The sequence below is a fragment of the Callorhinus ursinus genome, unplaced genomic scaffold (genome assembly GCF_003265705.2).
Source record: "Callorhinus ursinus isolate GAN/ISIS: 27379988/994484 unplaced genomic scaffold, GSC_fseal_2.0 scaffold4, whole genome shotgun sequence".
Taxonomy (NCBI): domain Eukaryota; kingdom Metazoa; phylum Chordata; class Mammalia; order Carnivora; family Otariidae; genus Callorhinus; species Callorhinus ursinus.
Genome location: NW_027397066.1, coordinates 65,242,354 through 65,263,465, shown reverse-complemented (window position 1 = coordinate 65,263,465; position 21,112 = coordinate 65,242,354). Strand labels below are relative to the sequence as shown.

The window sequence follows — 21,112 nt, the reverse complement described above, 5'->3', positions numbered from 1 at the left end:
AACCGGATCATTTCCTTACACCACACACAAAAATAGACTCCAAATGGTTGAAAGACCTGAATGTGAGACAGGAGTCCACCAAAATCCTAAAGGAGAACACAGGCAGCAACCTCTTCGACCTCAGCCGCAGCAACTTTTTCCTAGAAACATCACCAAAGGCAAGGGAAGCAAGGGCAAAAATGAACTATTGAGACTTCATCAAGATAAAAAGCTTTTGCACAGCAAAGGAAACAGTCCACAAAACCAAAGACAACCGACAGAATGGGAGAAGATATTTGCAAATGACATATCAGTTAAAGGGCTAGTATCCAAAATCTATAAGGAACTTATGAAACTCAACAGTCAAAGAACAAATGATCCAATCAAGAAATGGGCAGAAGGCACGAACAGACATTTTTCCAAAGAAGACATCCAGATAGCCAACAGACACATGAAAAAGTGCTCAACATTGCTCGGCATCAGGGAAATCCAAATCAAAACCTCAGTGGGATACCACCTCACACCAGTCAGAATGGCTAAAATTAACAAGTCAGGAAATGACAGATGTTGGCGGGGATGTGGAGAAAGGGGAACCCTCCTACACTGTTGGTGGGAATGCAAGCTGGTGCTACCACTCTGGAAAACAGTATGGAGGTTCCTCAAACAGTTGAAAATAGAGCTACCCTACGACCCAGCAATTGCACTACTGGGTATTTACCCCAAAGATACAAATGTAGGGATTCAAAAGGGTACGTGCACCCTGATGTTTATAGCAGCAATGTCCACAATAGCCAAACTATAGAAAGAGCCAAGATTTCCATCGACAGATGAATGGATAAAGAAGATATGGTATATATATATATATATATATATACCATATATGTATATGTGTGTGTGTGTGTGTGTGTGTAATGGAATATTATGCAGCCATCAAAAGGAATGAAATCTTGCCATTTGCAATGACATGGATGGAACTGGAGGGTATTATGCTGAGCGAAATAAGTCAATCAGAGAAAGACATGTATCATATAACCTCACTGATATGAGGAATTCTTCATCTCAGGAAACAATTGTGTGAATTGTGTAAGACTGTTGAATCACAGACCTTTACCTCTGAAACAAATAGTACATTATATGTTTTTTTAAAAAAAGAAGAAAATAGGAAGGGAAAAATGAACAGGGGAGAATCAGAGGGGGAGACGAACCATGAGAGACTAGGGACTCAGAAACAAACTGAGGGTTCTAGAGGGGAGGGTGGTGGGGGGATGGGTTAGCCTGGTGATGGGTATTAAAGAGGGCACTATTGAATGGAGCACTGGGTGTTATATGCAAACAGTGAATCATGGAACACTACATAAAAAACTAATGATGTAATGTATGGTGATTAACATAACATAATAAAATAAAAACAAAAAATTTTATTCTTGATTTTTAAATAAATAGCTTAATTTGATGAAGTCAGGAAAATCTGCAACCCGTGTAACCTGTTGATTCAGTAAATAGATTATATAGGCTATTTTTTTTCCACTATCTTCTTGAAAAAAATTGCTGGTAAACCTGAACCAGAAGGCAGAAAACTACAGAAAGTTTTTCTCTTCTTTGCTTTCACAGACTTGAAGGATTAGTTATGTAACTTCTAATAGCTATTCTACATTTTTTGGCAACTTTACTGTAACCTAAATTATTGAAAAACTATTTACAAAGCCATCAAAAATCATACACAAAGTCTTCTAAGAGCTGGGGAAATGTCAAATTGCAAAGATAACTATTTATTTTATTCACTTAGAACATTCAACCAAACAGTCGGGACTTTTGAAGAACTCCAAAAATACCTTGAAGGGTATGTGGCAAACCTGAACCGTGATGATGAGAAAAGACATGCAAAGTAAGTGAAGCAGTATTTTCCTCAGCCGCATGTGACTTCTGTCAAGTGTGTGTGAGTCACTCTGTGGTAACTTTCAGTGTGTCAGCACTAGAAAACTGGGGGCAGTTCTTTTAAATTGTTCTTGCACAAAGATGCCACTTACCACTAGTATGGATGTTACTTTAGTCTGGAAGTAGCTTCTTATTTTGGGTTGATGAGTAGTAATGTGAGGGAGACATTTCCTGAGAGGGGGCATTGGGAAATGGTTGCTTGACATTGTCTTTCCAATGACAAAAGGATGTTATTCAGAAATGAAGCCTATATTGCCCCTGGAAATCAAACAGGAATGCCAAGGCACTAGAGTAACCCGTTCATTCTGATTCCAGGTAAAGAGCTAGGAGGAGAGGCAGAATTATTTCAGAATATAAGGGAGCTGTTGCCCTGGGCTGTGTGTGTGTGTGTGTGTGTGTGTGTGTGTGTGTGTGTGTGTGTGTAGGAAGGAATTGGGCTGGACTAAATATAGTAATATTGATGAAAATTTTTGCTTAAGAGAAAAAATACTTTGTAAAATTAAAATTATTTGAAAATTCTTTATAGTTTGTAGAGTAAATACTTAAGCATATATTCACCAGGTAGTACTAATGAAGCTGGAGTCAAAAGTTCTAGAAAACTGACATTTGAGTTAAATTAGAACATTCAGTCAGGACCTCCTAAGTTTTTTGTTTTTGTCTTTTTATGCAAGGAATATATTTGCAGTTTTTATGTTCTTAAAGATCTTTTGTAGTAAGAACAATTTATGAACATATATATGTATATATATATATATATATATATAAAATATAGATCAGAGCAGTATATCTTAATTAAAAAGAAAAATGAGTATTTCCAAACAATGATACTTAGACATAAAGTAAGAAATGTATCTTTCATGTTTTACTAGGCAGTCATTCTGGTTCAACCATGGAAAGCTTCAAAATCTGACAAAAATAGCAAAACACGGCAAAAATTCTCAGTGTGGCATTCTCCTGTGTACATAGTAAAAGGAATGGCTCACTGGTTTTACTTCCTCTCACTGACTCTTAAAAAAACACACACAGGGCGCCTGAGTGGCTCAGTTGGTTAAGCGACTGCCTTCGGCTCAGGTCATGATCCTGGAGTCCCTGGATCGAGTCCCACATCGGGCTCCCTGCTCGGCGGGGAGTCTGCTTCTCCCTCTGACCCTCTTCCCTCTCGTGCTCTCTATCTCTCATTCTCTCTCTCTCTCAAATAAATAAATAAAATCTTTAAAAAAAAAAAACAAAAAAAACCACACACACATATTTATTGAGATAGACTTTAAATACTACACAATTCAGCTCTTTTTACCTCATTGTATCAGTTTGACATTTATCTATTATTGTGTATGTGTGAGAATTTTTTTGTTTGTTTATTCTATTGTTTTCCTCCCCAGATGTAACTAAATCTGATCCTATAAAAGTTGAGATAGCCTTTGTAGCAATTATGGGCAGTAGTCCTGGCAGAAATAAGACTATTGCACGAGTGGAATTTATGTGTGTCATGGCTCTGGCTTGACTAAGGGGGTGTATGCAAAGTTTCACTTTTCTTATACAGGAGATCCATGTCTAACTGGAAGCTGTCCAAAGCACTCTCTCTGGAGATGATTCAGCTGAAGGAGAAGGTGGCCAGATTTTCCTCATCATCCCCATTCCAGAACCTTGAGATTATCGCAACACTGGGCGTTGGTGGGTTCGGAAGAGTTGAGCTTGTAAGGGGTTTACGTTTCAAGCATCTGAGAGAAGCCTTTTGACTTTTTTTGTTTTATATTCCAGTGTATCTTGGAGGAACATATAAATTGTTATTGCTGTCTTAAATGTTGCTTTGAACTGAAATTAAGAAAGTACATTTTTCACTGCGTGTTGCATAGTAGCAAGTCTATGCTAATAAGTCACTTGTAATAATATAGCTGCGATTTCAAGCTTCTGTGTCACATCCTTTTGTGAATTCTTTTCTTGACTATAATTATTGGAGAATGTACCAAGTAAGCGTTCCCAGGGGCTCTAAATCATTAAAAATGTATTTTCTAACAGGAAAATGTGTATACACACATACTCATGACACGTTAACTATATACTAAAGAAAAGAAGAATGTGTCCAGTGGAAGTTTATTTATTAGAAATAAAATCTTTAATATTATAGTTGACACAATTCCACTGCTATGTCCGTATTTGGCTGTCATTATCCCATCTTGGGTTGCTCAAGATTTTCTATCAGGAAAAAGAAGAAAAGAAGATGATTGTAAGGGAATATTTGAGGAGCAGCCTTCTGTAGTGTTGATCAGGACAGCTGGGAATGTACGGCCTGATTTTGGCTGTATTTTCCACATCACCACCTCTCTGAGCTTTATAACTAGCTTCCAAGGAGTAACAGAGCAGTCCTGTCGGATCAAGTGCTCCGGGGAAACCGTAGAATGGAGATGTGTGACCTTACTGGAGACAGATGGCTCTGAACCCTTGGCTATTCCCAAGCCCTTCTTCGCCCAGCAGATTTTTAACGATTCACTGTACATTAACCTTCGGGCAGTATGCTGACACCTTCATTTGCTGGATGGCCCTGGACATGAGCAGATCAGAAGTGCTGCCAGGAGACTCTCGATAATACACTTCACACCCATCAAGACCTCCTCTCTGATGGGGGGCAGTGAAAAACAATTTCTTCATAAGAAATAAATCACATTTTTTATGCCATATGGAGAGACAAGGGCAATATCTATCTGCAGTGGTATTTTTCACCAAAGATCCTGGCAAAAGGATTGAATTAGCAATGCTGAGATCTGTTTTATATATATATATATATATATATATATATATATATATATATGTATATATGTATATATATATGTATGTATATATATATATACGTATATATATATATTTTTTTTTTAGTTAGTTTAGTTAGTTAGATAATAATAATTGAAACAATAATTCCACCATTGGTTTAAAAATCCTAGGCAGAGCTAATGGCAAATGTGAGAAAAATGTGGGGTCCAGCCAAATTTACAGTTTCATTATTTATCAAATGTAGTCTGCTTATGGAGTTATAAGCCTATCTGAGTACATATTTATTAAAATTTTTTATTTCCTTTCAAGGGAAAATTTTGTTTGTCCATCTAAAGCAGCAGGCTGCGAAAGAACTTTCTGCACTTCGGGAACTGTTCTATCCTTCTGCTGTCCGGGAGGGTAGCTAGCAGCTCACCAGCTTTTGAAATGTGGCTAGTGCAGCTGAGGAACTGAATTTCTTATTTAAATTAACTTAAAATTAAATAACCTCATGTGACTAGTTGCTGTCATGTTGGATAATGCAGCTATGGATTTTGATTTAATATGTTTTGTTTTGAAAATCAAAGAAGTGCATATTAAGAAAGAATAATTTTTGGCAATTCTGGTCAAAGTTTTTCATATCACACACTCAAAAGTGAATAGATTTATAAACATTAAATCTAACTAGAGTTGGTTTTTCTTGTTATAATGCAAACGTTTTAAGAGCATGTTCCAGATATGTGAACTTTTTTGGAAATTACAATGAAAGGGAAGGGTGTGCACTTGAATAAAACTTAGCTCCCAGAGGGATACGTGGTTAAAAGGTTACATACTGTTTAAATGTGAAAGAAGTTCAACTCTTCATTGGTTAACATGTTTTATATAGGTATTATAAATCTTTCCAGTAAGTTAATTTTGAGGGATCTTTCTCTTCTTACATAGGTTAAAGTGAAAAATGAGAATGTTGCTTTTGCTATGAAGTGTATAAGGAAGAAGCACATAGTTGACACAAAACAACAGGAGCATGTCTACTCAGAAAAGAGGATTCTAGAAGAGTTGTGTTCTCCCTTCATCGTGAAGTAAGTGAGCATTTGGCTCCCAGAATTTAGGATTGTAGACACTTTTGAATGTTTCCATGCAAGATAACAGAAGAGGAAAAGGAGGCCGTACTCAGACATCCCTCCCTGTCACGGCAACAATACATAAAATGTTAGAAGTTTGAAGTCTGGAGTCAAGAGTTCAGATTTTTTATTCTTGAGTAAATCTCAGGAAAAGTGTGTGAGTGTGTGAGAGAGAGAGAGAGAATATAAAATTATTGTGGAATAACTTGAACTGATTATTTAATCCATACCTACTACAGAATTTGGGAAGCAAATAATTCATTTGAAACCCTCAGGGGACAGACTGCTGTTGAATTTCTGCAAGAAGTGGCATTTGGGCTCATGTCAGCTGGCAAGGACCTATAGAGCCTGGTTCTAGCAATGCCCAGATCCTGAAAGATCCATCTCCTAATAGTCACTATTCATCCTTTCCCAGAGTTTGGGAGAGAATTATGTTATTCTAGGCCACCGCTGTCTTTACTTGTGAATTCATGAGTTAGTGGTGTAGGCCAGTTGAGACATATTTTCATACAGATCATAGCCCAAGAGTATAGTTTCAGTGATTTCCAGATGAGGTAAAGTGCCCTTATTAAAGTGGATAGAATTTATGTTTTTGGATCAGATGCCTTGAGAGAATCTTCCTGCCTATCCATATTCCCACATCCATTTTTTTTCAACATTAAAAAAGTTGAACCCAGGCAATGCTAGCAATAGAGTCATCTAATTATTTTTATATTAATTGTGTTCCCAGAATGCCCCCCTTTTCATCAATAATTCATAACAAACTATCAGGAGCAGCTTCAGGGCAGGAATTAGGTTTTATTCCTATTCTCATTTCCAGCTCTCTGCAAAGTGCCTGGCATATAAGGAAATAATAATATAATAATAAATGTTAATGACATTTATTGAGAAATTTGCATGTGCCAGACACTATTCTAAGCAAAATATATATGTGATATATCATATATAATGTTTAATATATATTTAAAATATGTTATATTTATATTTATTTTATATATTATGTATACACATATATAACATATATTAAATTAATATATAATTAATAGAAAATCAAATGATTACTATATATTCATCTGATCTTTATGATATAACAGTGAGGTAAATGTTATGCTTGTCCTCAAGAGCAATAAGAAAACTAGGCTGCATAGCTCATAAATGGCCAATCAGGGATTCAAGCCTAAGCAGCTTGGATTCAGAGCCCACACTAAGCTGCTTGGAACCAGAGCCCACTCTGAGCTACTTTGCTAGATTGCTTCTGCTGTCTGCGCACGATCTGGGTGCGCTGTTGTCACCCAGTGTTAACATAAGTTACCCTGCCCAGGTCCCTCCCACATCAGGATTGAGGCTGTCATTCCTACAGCTTCTGGGAGCGTTGCCAACTGATGACTCTAGCTCGGTCCTTTCCTGGTCATTGCTCTCAGGCGAAGAGAGCCACCTTGCCCAAGATCATATTCTGTTTCCAGGTACAGCCTGCATCCAATGATGGCAGAGCTCCTTGAAGCTGAGGCTTTCACTGAAACTAGAAACTCGATCATAACCAACTTTCCTGCTGCCCAAATGTGTCTGTGTGTCTTATTCCTCCCCTGGGGCAGGGGATTGTTCCCAAGTACACTACCCGCTAAACTTACTACTGATAGGTCTCCGTCTCACAGTCTAGTTTTTGAGACCAACCAGAGGATATAAGACATGGGCATGAAGGGAGCTCATAAAGGAGACTAATGCGGAGAACTCTGGACTTTTGGAAGGAAGAGAGGCCATATTTAGTAGGGGGAAAGATGAGCTGCTGTATCGGGCTCCTGAGCTTGGTCTTGAGGAATGGATGACACTGTTACAGTGAAACTAAGATGAAGAAGGTCAGTCTGTGTGTACAAGGAGGGCAGTCTAAGGAGGGCAGTCTAACATGTGCAAAAGCAAGGCAGGAAGAAAGATCAAAGAGCATTCGGTGAGAGGTCCCATGTAGCTGGAGGATGTTTGGAATGAGATGAGCACCAGTGTTCCAAATGATATTGATGATGTTTTTAAGCAACTTTAAAAAGCTTTTAAAACTAGATTTTTAATAATAACCATGTTTTTATGTGTCTTCACAGATTATATCGTACTTTCAAGGACAATAAGTATGTATACATGCTTCTGGAGGCCTGCTTAGGTGGGGAGCTATGGAGTATATTAAGGGACAGGTAAGAAAAAGGATTATAAGCATTAAGCTGTGTTCTCACATCTGGTCTAAAGGATGCTTTATTCACGATCATTTAAAGAGACATAATGAAAGTCATTAAGAAATGGTCCTAAGAAAATATTATCATCTGATAAAATAGTAATGGTGGTATTTTCTTAGCTAACATTGTACTTATGCAATAGACACCCTATAAGGCAATCTGTCATTTCCATATTAGGGATCACAGAATCCCAGGCCTCGAAAGAGAGTCACATGGTTAGTGCGAGGCAGAGCAGCTGGAAACCCAAATGTTACTGATTCTGAATCTCTACAAGGGAAATGAAGAAAGGGGTGTGGAGTGGTCAGGTAGAGTGAGACTCCTGCAAAGATTCAGTTTTACAAAAGGGGTGGTTTCTGCATAACTAAAACCACAGATGTTTACTGAGCACCACCAGTATGCAAGGCTCCATCGTGGACAGTTGCGGGGGGCAGGGGTTCTAGACAATGTAAACTTTCCTAACCAGAGGGGTAAAAAGAGTAAACTTTTCCTCCAGTGAGTTTAGATTTTAAATTTAGATTTAGTTTTAGATTGGGTAGATAACATGATGTGCAGTTTTAAAACATTTTATTATTTAGTGTGAAAACTAAATATGATGGAGAAGTTGGCAATTTGTAATTAAATGCCAAATGAGTGTTGCAGATTGTAAATTCGGAGGAGAGGAAAGATATAAAACTGTGATGAAAAAGGGGAAGACTGGACCGAACTTCTAAAGATGACCAAAATTTGGAAAGGCAGAAAGGAAGGGAAAGGGATGTAAGATACAACAGGAAAGTTGAGATAGGATTATGTGTCTTTGGGGGTGTTTCATGGCAGGATTTGAGTAGAAGACAAGGCCAGCGAAAGAGGTAGGAAGTTAAGTTTGCACGAGGTTATGGAGGTTAATGCCAGGCCAAACATTTGGACAGTGTTACCTGGGCCAGTGGCTCTCAACCTTGGCTTCTCATTACAATCACGTGGAGAGCTTTACAAAGTAAAAATGCCTAGCCCTAATGCCAGAGGTTATGATTTGGTTCACCTTGGATGGGGTCTAGTAAATGACCTCTCCGGCAATTCTAATGTGCATTCGTGGTGGAGAATCCCAGACCTAGGTAATGGCAGACCTTTGAGCATCTGCGAAGAGATGGATGCATTGTGTCAGGAATATGTTGTTGGATGGATCTGAATGGGGAAAACCCAGCAGGATGCAAAGACTTGCATGATACCTACAGAAACATTTGCTTCCTCCACCTTTGCTTCAACATGCAGATCTGTTTAGAAAGGGGAGTTGGTACTCTCTGTTAGGCACTGTGTCTGACTCTTGAAACAACACGTTCAGGAAGTAGTAAACCCATTTTACCAATAGGGAAATGAGGCTCAGAACAGCCACACAACTTGCCCGAGGATATGGTGGTGGAAGAAGCAGGAGTCAAAGCCAGTTTCTCTTACTCCAAAGCCATACGCTTCCACGACTTCACGCCGCAAATCACCACCACTTTTTAATAACTCAGTGTGGAAACCCATATGCAGTGCCCTCACAGGGCAAGTCTAATATCATCAAGGTGCCCCAAACAGGAAAGAGTTATGACCCCATTTCTACATGGGTTATTGTTACATGCTATACCAACAGGAAATGAAAATGATCACTTGAGTCATTTTTTAGTCAGGCAATAAATTACAGAAGTCTGCTTTAAGCTCTCCATTAAAATAGTTGCATTTTCTCCAGTTTGCCATAAATATCTTAAAAAGTCTTGTTTTCTTACGTTTCTTTTATGTATCCATATACGGTTACCAGAAACTATTGGGATGGAGACATTTTAACTTGAGTGAAGTACTTCTCCATTTGCCTCAAGTATCCTCCTAAATTTCTTTACCACCATCAGTCTAATTCATGGGCAGTACGAAATACTTTTTAGTGTTGATGCCCTCCAAAACATTTATATTGTGTAAGTCTACCAATGCAATAACTGACACCTGGAATAGACAATAAATATATGTGTCTAGAGTATTAAGAGGGAAAATGATTTCATTGCAGAGGTAGCTTCGATGAACCCACCTCCAAGTTCTGCGTTGCTTGTGTGACAGAAGCGTTTGATTACCTGCATCGACTAGGTATTATCTACAGAGACCTGAAACCAGAAAACTTAATTCTAGATGCTGAAGGTTATCTTAAATTGGTAAGAAAAAATTTGTAACAATATCATAAGAGATATTTCTAAATACAAAGTTGTGTCATATTTGCATGTTGCTTTTAATTTGGGGGTACCTGCTATTTTCACTGTGGTGGGGTAGGGCCTGTGACATTGACACCCTTAAGACGGGGAAGTGTTGCGAGCATATTCTTTTTGGCGTAGGAATTTAATATTTCAACCATATTGGTGACTGCAACTAAGGATTCACACAGTAGAATGCCTTTAATATTGAATTTTGTTAATATTTTTGTTTAATATATTTAAATAGGTTTTAATGCATTACTGTTACATATAGGGACTGGCTATAATAAAGAATAAGGAAAGATGATAGTCTGTCTCCTGTCCCAAGATAGCCACTGTCAGTATAGGGAGGAAAATACACATATGAATGTTGGTACGCTTTTTTTTTTTAAATCTTTCTAGGTGATTCTAAAGCACAACCAGGGCTGAGAATCACAACACTAGACTAGAAGCTCTTTGAGGACAGAGACTTTCCTTGCTATCCATCTTTGTAATCCTCTGATGCCTACCGTGCATACCCTTGCGGTTATACTACCAGTCACATAAATTTACTTTCAGTGCGAAACTCTAAGAGAACTGGGCTGTCATGGAGGGGAGAAACCAAGGCACTTTCGACGGAACCCCATCCACATGGGGTGCTCTAGCTGAGTTTTCTTGAGTTTATCTTGTCAGTATGTCAAGGACATGAAACCATCTCTGAATGTAACATTTACAAAGATATTAAAAGTTTCTCACATCAGGACTTTCATACATGAAATTAATACTAGCTATCATTTCATAAGTAGTTTAGTGTGTTTTGTGTCAAGATCTGTGCTAAACATTTTGCAATTAATATATTTAACAATTGATGAGGTAGGTTTTATCATCCATATGTTATAGTGGGTAATTTAGCTTTAGGAATTAAACTTATTATGTGTAATTGCCAAGCAATTTCTCTCCACAGTAAAGGGGTAAAATAAGTCCTTTCATGTGAAATCTAGTGAACTTCCAAGAAACATTTTGATCCATTCAAGCTTTATTTTATCTGTGAAAGGTAGCTCTGAGAACTGGGGAGGTAGTAACACAGGCCTCAATCCCTCCTCTTCTCAACAATGCCTTCTTTGGCTATGCCTCTTACAGCTATTTAGGGAAACCCCTTGGAATTTTCTAGAACTAAAACCATCATGAGGGATGCAGACTATCCATTAGGTTCATTGTTTTTTTTTCAGAGCTGTTTTTTAAAAATCGGATAGCATATTTATTATTAATAGCCATGGGGGTCCATAAATATCTCCCCTGTTAGCCAGTGGTTATCCATCCAGCTAACTCATTTGCCAATGAGCTAAATGAAGAATGACAACTAAAGCCTTTAGAGATTAAAATGTAAATGTTGAATCTTTCCATTTCTAGCTATATATCAAACTAGATATACTGAAATCCTCTCACTACCAAATGTCTAAAAATACTGGATGAAACATGAAAAAGCTGTATTACATGCATGGCTGACTTTATAAGACAACACTGGTATTCCTCCACGGTTGGGAACCATGCTTGAGGAGGAGTATAGCCTATAGATCTCAAACAATGAAGCTGCTGTCTTGTGGGCACCCAGCAATCCAAGATGGCTCAGAGGTCTGATTTTAGTAGCTGCACCTAGTTTTGGACCTGGGCAGTGTGGGAAGTTGAATCAGAGAACATTTTCCAGAGCCAGGAATCACACAGATCACACTCTCAGGAAAATGGAAAGCAAGAAAAAAGATCTAATTTATGAAGACAGAGTACTTGCAAGAAAACATGCTTTTCCCATTATTGGGCTCTTGGTAGAGGAGCAAAAGAGTCTCCTTTAAGAATTCTCGGCCATAGGCTCGTCTTCATGGAGGTTGGGCGTTCAGTCTTCAAAGATGGAAAGTTCTTCCCCACGCAAGAACTTGAAAATGGATTCATGTTGATAGCATGCCCAACTTTTCAAGAATCAGTGTATATTCTGTCTGGACGAAGGTACTCTTGACTCAGAATACAAAGAACTCCCAGGGATAAAGTCCCAGAGAACATGAGCTCACATTTAAAAAAAATAAAACAAAAAGTATATATGAGGGGAAAAAAAAGTACCATGAGCATTATTTGGCAGGCAAATAAGTGCTTCATTATTGGAGTAATCAGATACAAAATGTAAAATAAATCCATCTAACACGCCTTTTAAAAATAAGAGAGGGAATGACAAATGAGTAATGAACAGAGGAAAAAAATCTAGTAGTTTTAGAAAAAAACTAATAAAACTTCTATTAAAGACTTAAGAATATAATAATTGAAATTATATATTTAAGGAAGTCTCATTAATGGAGCAGCTTCCATTGGACTAATCTTGCTGAGATTAATTATAATATGTGTGTAAAAACATGTGAAAGAGAGCAACAAAAAGTAGACATTTAAACCTTGAGAAAAGGGAACCATGCTGGATGAAAAATCCACATTGCTACAGCTGTTTTAAACTATTCATTCCAAGACACACCTTATTGTATAAGGCATGGAGATAAATCTTTAGTTAACATCATACCTAACAGTGAAATATTGAACATTTTCCCATTAGATTGTGAACAAGGTAAGAATATTTTCTTTCCACTTTTTTCAACATTATAACAGAGGCCTTAGCCAATAAAATAAACCAAGAAAAAGAAATGAAAGATGAGATGAGAAGATGAGAAATGGAGAAGTTACCTGTCTTTATTTTCAGACAACATGATTGTTTATGTAGAAAAACCTAAAGGATCTACCAAAGAAGTACTAGAAGAAATAAGCATGATTACCAGTACAAAGTTAATACATAAATAAAATTGTAAGTCACTTAAGTCAATATATAAATAAAAACTATTCCTCTCTACTAGCAGTAAATATTTATAAATGAAATAAAAATACTATTTATGATAACATCAAAAATTATAAAATAAATTTGAATACATTTAACGTGTAAAAATGTATAAGACCTCCACACTGAAAACCACAAAATATTACTGAGTAAAAATATATAACTAAATGGTAAGGCATACTGTGTTCACATATTGGATAACTCAATATTTGATAAGATGTCCATTCTTCCCAGATTAATTACAGATTTAAGGTCATTGTAATATAAATTAGAGCAGGTGCATTTTTAGAAACTGAGGCATTTACTCTAAAATTTACACAGAAACTCAGAGTTTAGAGAAGTTCATAACCACTTTGAAAAAAGAAGAACAAAATTGAGGAATTTATAGTATCTGATACTATAAACTACAGTAATCAAGGCAGTGTCATAACAGGACAAATAGCATAATCTAACAGAATAAAGTCCAGAGATGGACATAGAATCAACTGATTTTTAGCAAAAAGGGAAGAGCCAGTCTTCTCAATAGACGATGCTGAAACAACTGGATATGCATATGTGGGGAAAAAAATGAACCTGCTCCCACCTCACACAATATAGAAAAATTAACTCAAGATGGTAATACGGTAATATTTTCACAACATGGGGTAGGCAGAGGTTTCTTAGAATACAAATAGTATTAATTTGTATTAATTATAAAAATTTCAGGCTACTATAATAAAAATATAGACTGGGTGACTTAAATAATAAACATTTATTTCTCACAGTTTTAAAGCCGGGGAAGTCCAAGATCAAGGTGCTGGCAGATCTGGTATCTGTCTTGTCAGGACCTGCTGCTGGGCTGACAGAGAGCTGCCTTTTCATTCCTTCACATGAGAGAGAAAGACACACACACATACACACACACACACACACACACACAGAGTTTGGGGGGAGCTCTCTTCTTATAAGGGTTCTAATCGCATCATGAGGGCTTGACCTCATGGCTTGGTTACCTCCTAAAGGCTCTACCTCCATATTCCATCACACTGGGGATTAGAGTTTCGACATACAAATTTTGGGGAGACAGAAACATGCAGTCCATAATAATTAGACTTCATCAAAATTAAAAACTTCTGATAATTAAAATACATTAGGGAATGAATTGTCATGTCATAGACTGGGAGAAAATATTTGCAGTACATATTTATATGACAAAGGACTTGATTGTATTGGGAAATATACAAATAACTCCTACAGCTCAATAATAAAAAGACAACCCATTTAAAAAAAATGGTCAAAGATCTTGAAAAATCACTTTACAAAAGAAGACATAGGAATGATTAATAAGCCATTAATAAGTCATTATCAAGGAAATGCAGATTAAAACCACAAAGAGGAACCATTTCATAGCCACTAAAATGACTACAATTTAAAAGACTGACAATACCAAGTGTAGGTGAGGACTTTCTCCTAAATTACTAGTGGAGAAAGAAAACTGAAGAATAGTCGGTCTGTTTTATATTGAGTCAAACATACACCTAATCTAAAACAAAAAAATTCAACTTCCAGGTAGAAACTTCACTCCTTAGTATTTATTTAGGAAAACTAAAATCATGTCTTCCAAAATCTTGTTCATCACAGCTTTATTTCTAAAAGTCCCCAAATCAGAAACAGCCCAAATATCCGTCAGCAACTAAATGTATAAACATGGGGGCAGTATGTTCAGCAATGGAATGCTGCTCAGCAGTAGAAAGGAATGAATTACAATAAGCAACAATGTGAGTGAATTCTAAAAACTATGTTGAGCAAAGGAAGCCAGATACAAGAGTATATTCTGTATGATTACATTTATTGACATTCTAGAATCCATGGTAGAAATGAATACAATGGCTGCTCCTGGGAGAGGCATTCGACTGGAAAGGGGCATGAGGGAACTTTCTGATCGAATGAGCGTGTCTGTATCTTGACTATATGGTAGTTGTGGTTACATGTATAATCTGCATCAAAACTCAAATGTATGCCAAAAGTCTATGCACACTATTGTGTGTAAATTACACATCAATTTGAAAAATGTAATAGGTTCAATGTCAGATGATTGACAAATAAAGAGAAAATCAGTTCACCAAAAGATAAATTTAAGTAATTTACACAGAATGTAGCATAGAGACACCAAAAAAAAGGTGAAAAATAAGAGAACAGAGTGAGAAGTTCTTAAAACTATAATTCAGAGTCCAGGATAAAAATAATATAGAAAATGAGGGAAAAGCAGTATTTAAAGAATACTGGCTGAGAATTTTTTGGGAATTACAAGAAACAACAATCATCAGATAAAGGAACCCAAACAAATCCCATCTGGGACAAATTGTATTTGTTGTGGCTCCTATCTTTGGGTAACAAATCACTCCAAAATGTATTGGCTTAGAACAACAAGAACCATTTATGATCTCTCACCATTTCTGTGGGTCAGAATTTGGGGAGTGGTTCAGCTGGGTGGTTCTGACTTGAGGTCTCTCATGAATTTTCAGTCAGATGTTGGCTGGGGCTTTAGTCACTTGGAAGCTTGTCTAGGGCTTGACCAGGACATCCGAATCCAAAGTCACTTACTCGTATAGCTGGGAAGTTGATGCTGGCTGTTATTTGGGGGCATGATGGGCCTCTTTAGAGGTTGACTGTTTTCATGGCATGGCAGCTGGCTTCCCTCAGAATGAGTCATCCAAGGGAAAGCTACAATGCCTTTTAAGACCTACGCTCAGAGTCGCATCTCAGTGCTTCCACTGTATCCACTATGTTGGTCACATAGGGCCAGCCCTAATTTACTGTGAGATTTATTGTGGGAGGGGACAACAAAAACAAAGTATTAAAAACTGTCAAAGAGAAAAGACAGTTTACGTATAAAGGAGTAAAACTTAGGCTTTCAGTTGGCATCACAATAGCAACAAGAGAATCCAGAAGGTAGTGGAGGAGTATTTTTAAAATTCTGACAGAAAATAACTAATAAGCTTGAATTGTAAACCCAGGGAAACTATCTTTCAAAAGGGCAAAACAAAGGCATTTTCAAACAAGGATGAAGGGTGTTTACCACCTTCATACAAAGGATGTGCTTAAGGGAGTTGAAAAATGATCCTCTGAGATGCAACCTTAGAAAGATGGTAAACATGTTAAATCTCTTCAAGTGATGGTGTACAGGGATCCTTCTCATTCTGCTATCTAGTACTGAAAATGAGAAAACGCTAAATAACTGAACAGCAGCGACATGAAAACTGGGAGTTGGTATAATTGGAATTAAAGTAGGAGAAAATGTCAGTCATCTTCAAAGGAGGCAGCAAGAGAGAAACAGAAAACCTAGGAAACAATCCAAGAGAAAGCAAACGCACCGAGAACAGAAACAAATCTAACATGCGTAGACAGCTCTCCAGATCGAAACCAAAGATTGTCAAATGTTTATTTTATTTAGAAAATAAAAACCAGCTATACGATGTTTACAAGAGACATACCTAAAGCACGAGGCTGCAGAAAGGTGGAAGTGAAAAAGGACAGAAAAAATATGTCTAGGAAATAGTCAACAAATTGAAATGCTGGTTTAATTATCAGAGAAGGGGTGTTGCTAGAGATACAAAGTGTTATCCTTTCATTCTGCCAACATGATATAAAAATCCTGATCTTTCATTTACCTGCTAAAATGCTTCAAAAATAAGCAGAATTTGAAAGAACTAATAAGGAGAAATGAACCACTGTAGGAAATTTTAATACACCTCTCTCAGAAATTGATGGAACATTCGGACCAAATAGCACTAAAGCTTTAGAAGATGTGCACAAGACAATTAATAAACGTGATCTAATGGGCTTATAGAATATTGTTCCCAAGAGTTGAAGAATACAAATTAACGACATGTGATCATCCATTAGGGCCATAAGCAAGTTTCAGCAAATATGAGAAATAGGAATTGGGTTGCCGGCTGGCGGCCCGGCCAAGCTGTTCCCCTGAGAGTTCCTGAGGGGACTGTAGTAAGGATGGGGGTGGTGGAGGTGCCTGGTGACAGCACAGCAAGAATGCACATCTGGGTGATGGACACTGGGCTGTCCAGCCTCAGATGTCAAGTCTTCAAGGGTGAAAGACTTCATGTAGGGCTGAACTTGGCCTCATTCACCAATTTTGATTAAATGGTGTTTTTCATCTTCCTACATCATTTCTTGGCAATATCTGTGAGGGATCAGATATCTAAGGACAGAAAGAAAGGAACAGTGTTTTTTTGTTTGTTTATTTGTTTTTTGTTTTGTTTTGTTTTACCAGCAAAGCATGACCAGTGAAACCATGGGGAAAAAGACCCATGTAAGAGAAAGGTCTGGGTTTTGGAAGTGTCTCTCTAGAAGCTGTAGAGATGTGCCTTTCTATGATAATTACAGAGGATGAGTTTGTAGTGTGGGGTGAAGACTTCATTCTACAATTCCTTCCCAATTCACAATTGAGATGGCCAGCCAGATTTGTTTCCCAATGAATCCTGGCTGGTCCAAGGTGTCTCTATCAGTAAACACACTGAGAGGAGATCAAGGATTAGCAGATTACCAAAAGAACATCACATTGCCATCTCTCACCCGCCCATCCAATAATTTCCTGAATCTTTCTCCACTTTCAAGGCTGAGAAAAGCTGATGTAGGAAATAATGGTTAAGAGTGTTTCTTTTGGTTATCATGAATGAATCAAGGATAATAATAAAGTGTAGGACAATACTTAAAGAGTTTAAAGAAAAATCCACCTTGTTCTCAACCCAAGCAGAATTAATGTAGTAGTTTCCCTTCTTGGGTTTGCTCAGCAGAAAACTTGGTAATAATCCAATAAATTAATACACATTCTATATGGTCATGCTATTAACTCATCACTCATCAGTAAATATTCTATATGGTTGTTCTATTAACTCATGGGAGTAATACCTCTCATGTGGTAATAGAGGAACTTTTAATCCTATAGTGAGCATTATGTAAGAAAATACAATGTAGAACATATTAAATGTTGATATTATTGCCTGCTTCTTCATGACCTATCTTCCCTTCTTTGCTAATAGCCCCATGAGGGCAGAAACCATGCTATATTGTGTTTACTGCCAGACTTAGAAATTTGCTTAGCATATAAGAATGAATGAAAGGTCAGAGGGGCAGCTTCCTCCTCGCTCCCAAAATAGGAGCATAAAGGTTTTGTTCACTGATGTCAGTGTATTTAAGTTAGAAGTTAAAAACAAAATTTGAAAGAAAAAAAAACAGGAAGAAACCACTAACAAAAATCATAACTCATCTCACTGGAATTTTAAGGATATTTCAAAATAAATCAATCAATGAAGAAGAAATTTTCATATTATAAAACTGAACTGCAGAACAGACACTACATATGAACACATGTGGTTGCAACTAAAATGATAGAGTAACATTTATAGTTTTAAATGTTTCAACTAGGAAATAAGAAAGGGCACCTGGGTGGCTCAGATGGTTAAGCGTCTGCCTTCGGCTCAGGTCATGATCCCAGGGTCCTGGGATCGAGTCCCGCATCAGGCTCCCTGCTCCGTGGGAGCCTGCTTCTCCCTCTGCCTCTCTCTCTCTCTCTCTCTCTCTGTCTCTCATGAATAAATAAATAAAAAGTTTTTTTAAAAAATTTTTAAAAAGGCTAAAAATTAAGGAGCTAAGCATTTAACTTAAGAAGATGGAAATGGGAGAAACAATAAAACCAAAGAAAAGATGGGGGGGAAGTTAAGAATATTAATTAATAAAATATGATGAAATAAAAGGAATACAGAGCCAAAGGTTGATGTTTTGAAAAGACTAATAAAAGTAACAAACTGGAAATGTTGTTCAAAAGAAAACAGAGAAGAGGTACAGATAAATACTATTATGAAGGAACATCATTTCAGTTAAAGTAGAGATTTATGTGGATTAGAAAGTATTTGGGCAACTTTACTACTATCTGTGAAATATCTATTTATTTATGTATATACTATACATGTGAGTATATATATGTGACATCATATATATCTTTAGGTTCCAGTGAGGGCTCTTTCTGGTTTGCAGATGGCTGTCTTCTCACACTGTCCTCTGGCAGACAGATCATCTTTCCTGTGTCTCTTTACATAAGGACACTAATCTCATTCATGAGGATGTCACCTTTGTGGCCTAATTGCCTCCCAAAGACCCCACCTCCAAATATCATTATATTGGGGATTAGAGCTTTGACATAGGAATCTTGTACAGACATAGTCTATAGCTGAACATCCAGAGAATTCACTTCAAGGACTTATAATACTAATCAGATGTGAATTTCTTCAGAAAGCAGTAAGAGATAATATCCATCTTAGTCTGTGAGGCTACTGTAAACTTGATTCTCCGAAGGAAACTCCTAGGGAAGGCCAATTAATGTCCCATCCAGCTCATAAATTTAGTGTAAAAATCATAAGTAAAATATTAGCGAACTGACTATAAATTGTAACAAGACATCATAACAAAATTGGATCTATCTCAGGAATTCAAGCATAGTTTAACATTAAAAATTCTATTAAACCAAATCACCATTTTAATAGATTAAGAAAGAAAAACAATTCTTTAATCACCTCAGTGGATGCAAAGAAAATTTTGATATGTTTCTACATTCAGTTGTGATAAAATCTTAGCAAACCAGGAATAGAAATAAATTTTATTAACCCAATGAAAGATACCTAACAAGGATTTGGAGCAAACACTGTACAACACGATGAAACATTAGAAGTATACTTTTAAAAGTCAGTGAAATAAGCACTTCTATATTTTGTTGGAGGTTCTAACCCAATGCAGGAAGATATAAATAAAATTAGAAGAAAGATGGAGACATAAACAACAAAACCTATTTTCCTATGTGATATGATTATGTAGGAATCCAAAATATAACAACAAATTATTAAAATTAAGTGAAGAGTTTAGTATGATTGCTGGATATAAGATTAATAATATAAGAACTCAGTGTATTTTTAAATATCAGAAACGTAGTTGATAAATAGGAATACAAATACCCTTTTAAAAAGCATACAGATATATATATGTTTACATAATAGAAATAAAAATATGTATCTAGGAATAAATCTAAAAAAATGTAAGAGTTTTATTGAGAAACGTAGACGAATTTATAGAAAGACATTAAAAACATGTAGATTAATAGGCTCATTCTCTTTCTTCTGGGCACAGAGCTAGACAACATACCCCATTCTTCCTTGTGGCTGACTGTGGCCCAGTGGTGCAGTTCTAGCTAGTGAAGTGTGAGCTGACATGCTTGTGTACCACGATCAGGCCTGGGTGATAGCGACCTCTGCAGATGATCTCCACCCAGTCTTTATGACTTGGGGCTTATAAATACTGAGGTTTAAAGTTGGCAGAGCCATAAAGTGGAAGGAGCCCGGCAGGGGTGCCTGGGTCACTCAGTCGGGTGAGTGTCTGGCTCTTGATTTCGGCCCAGGTCATGATCTCAGCTCAGGTTATGATCTCAGGCTCCTGGGATTGAGCCTCATGTCGAGCTCTGTGCTCAGCAGGGACTCTGCTTGGGATTCATCTCTAGTTCTCCTTCTCCCTCTGCCCCTCCCCCTGATCATGCACGCTCTCTTTCTCTCTCTCTCTCTCTCTCTCTCAATCTCTCAAATAAATCTTTAAAAAAAGAAAATGGAAGGAGCCTGTGTCCCTGACCCACTGCTTAGAGATCCCCCTACTGCTCAAGAAAATTCATTATGAGAAGAGAAATAAATTAATGTAGAGTTTAAGCTTTTATACTTTCTTAGATATGTTTGTTCAACAGTCACTGTAGCATAACCCTAAATCAGAAAGATGTAGACGTTTCAAAATAGCAAGACTCAACATCACAAAGATATGAAATCTCCAAAATCATATACAGATTAGATACACTTCAGTGGAATTCCAGCAAAGCTTTTCATGAAGTTTGGCAAACCGATTCTAAAGTTTATATAGACTAACCAAGAGCCAAGAATTAGCCAAGAGACATTTCTGAAAGCAAACAAGAAGAGGGTGGGAGGAAATTCTCTCAGATATCCAAATTATAATGCTATCCTTCACATTAATTACTAATGTGGGGGGAATGTAAATTAA

The 21,112-nt window shown here is 37.0% G+C and overlaps 1 protein-coding gene across 3 annotated transcripts in view; it reads left to right on the top strand.

The window, feature by feature from the left end:
* PRKG2 (protein kinase cGMP-dependent 2) overlaps positions 1-21,112 on the top strand; it is a 113,741-nt gene that overhangs the window by 74,557 nt on the left and 18,072 nt on the right. For 2 of the 3 annotated variants that reach the window (XM_073891181.1, XM_025887537.2), the window contains exons 10-14: positions 1,766-1,864; positions 3,455-3,608; positions 5,602-5,738; positions 7,868-7,957; positions 10,008-10,149. In XM_073891181.1, coding sequence (XP_073747282.1) covers positions 1,766-1,864; positions 3,455-3,608; positions 5,602-5,738; positions 7,868-7,957; positions 10,008-10,149 — 622 coding nt within the window. Of the gene's footprint in view, positions 1-1,765; positions 1,865-3,454; positions 3,609-5,601; positions 5,739-7,867; positions 7,958-10,007; positions 10,150-21,112 lie in introns of those variants that run through there. The other variant, XM_073891182.1, reaches the window with a different exon arrangement.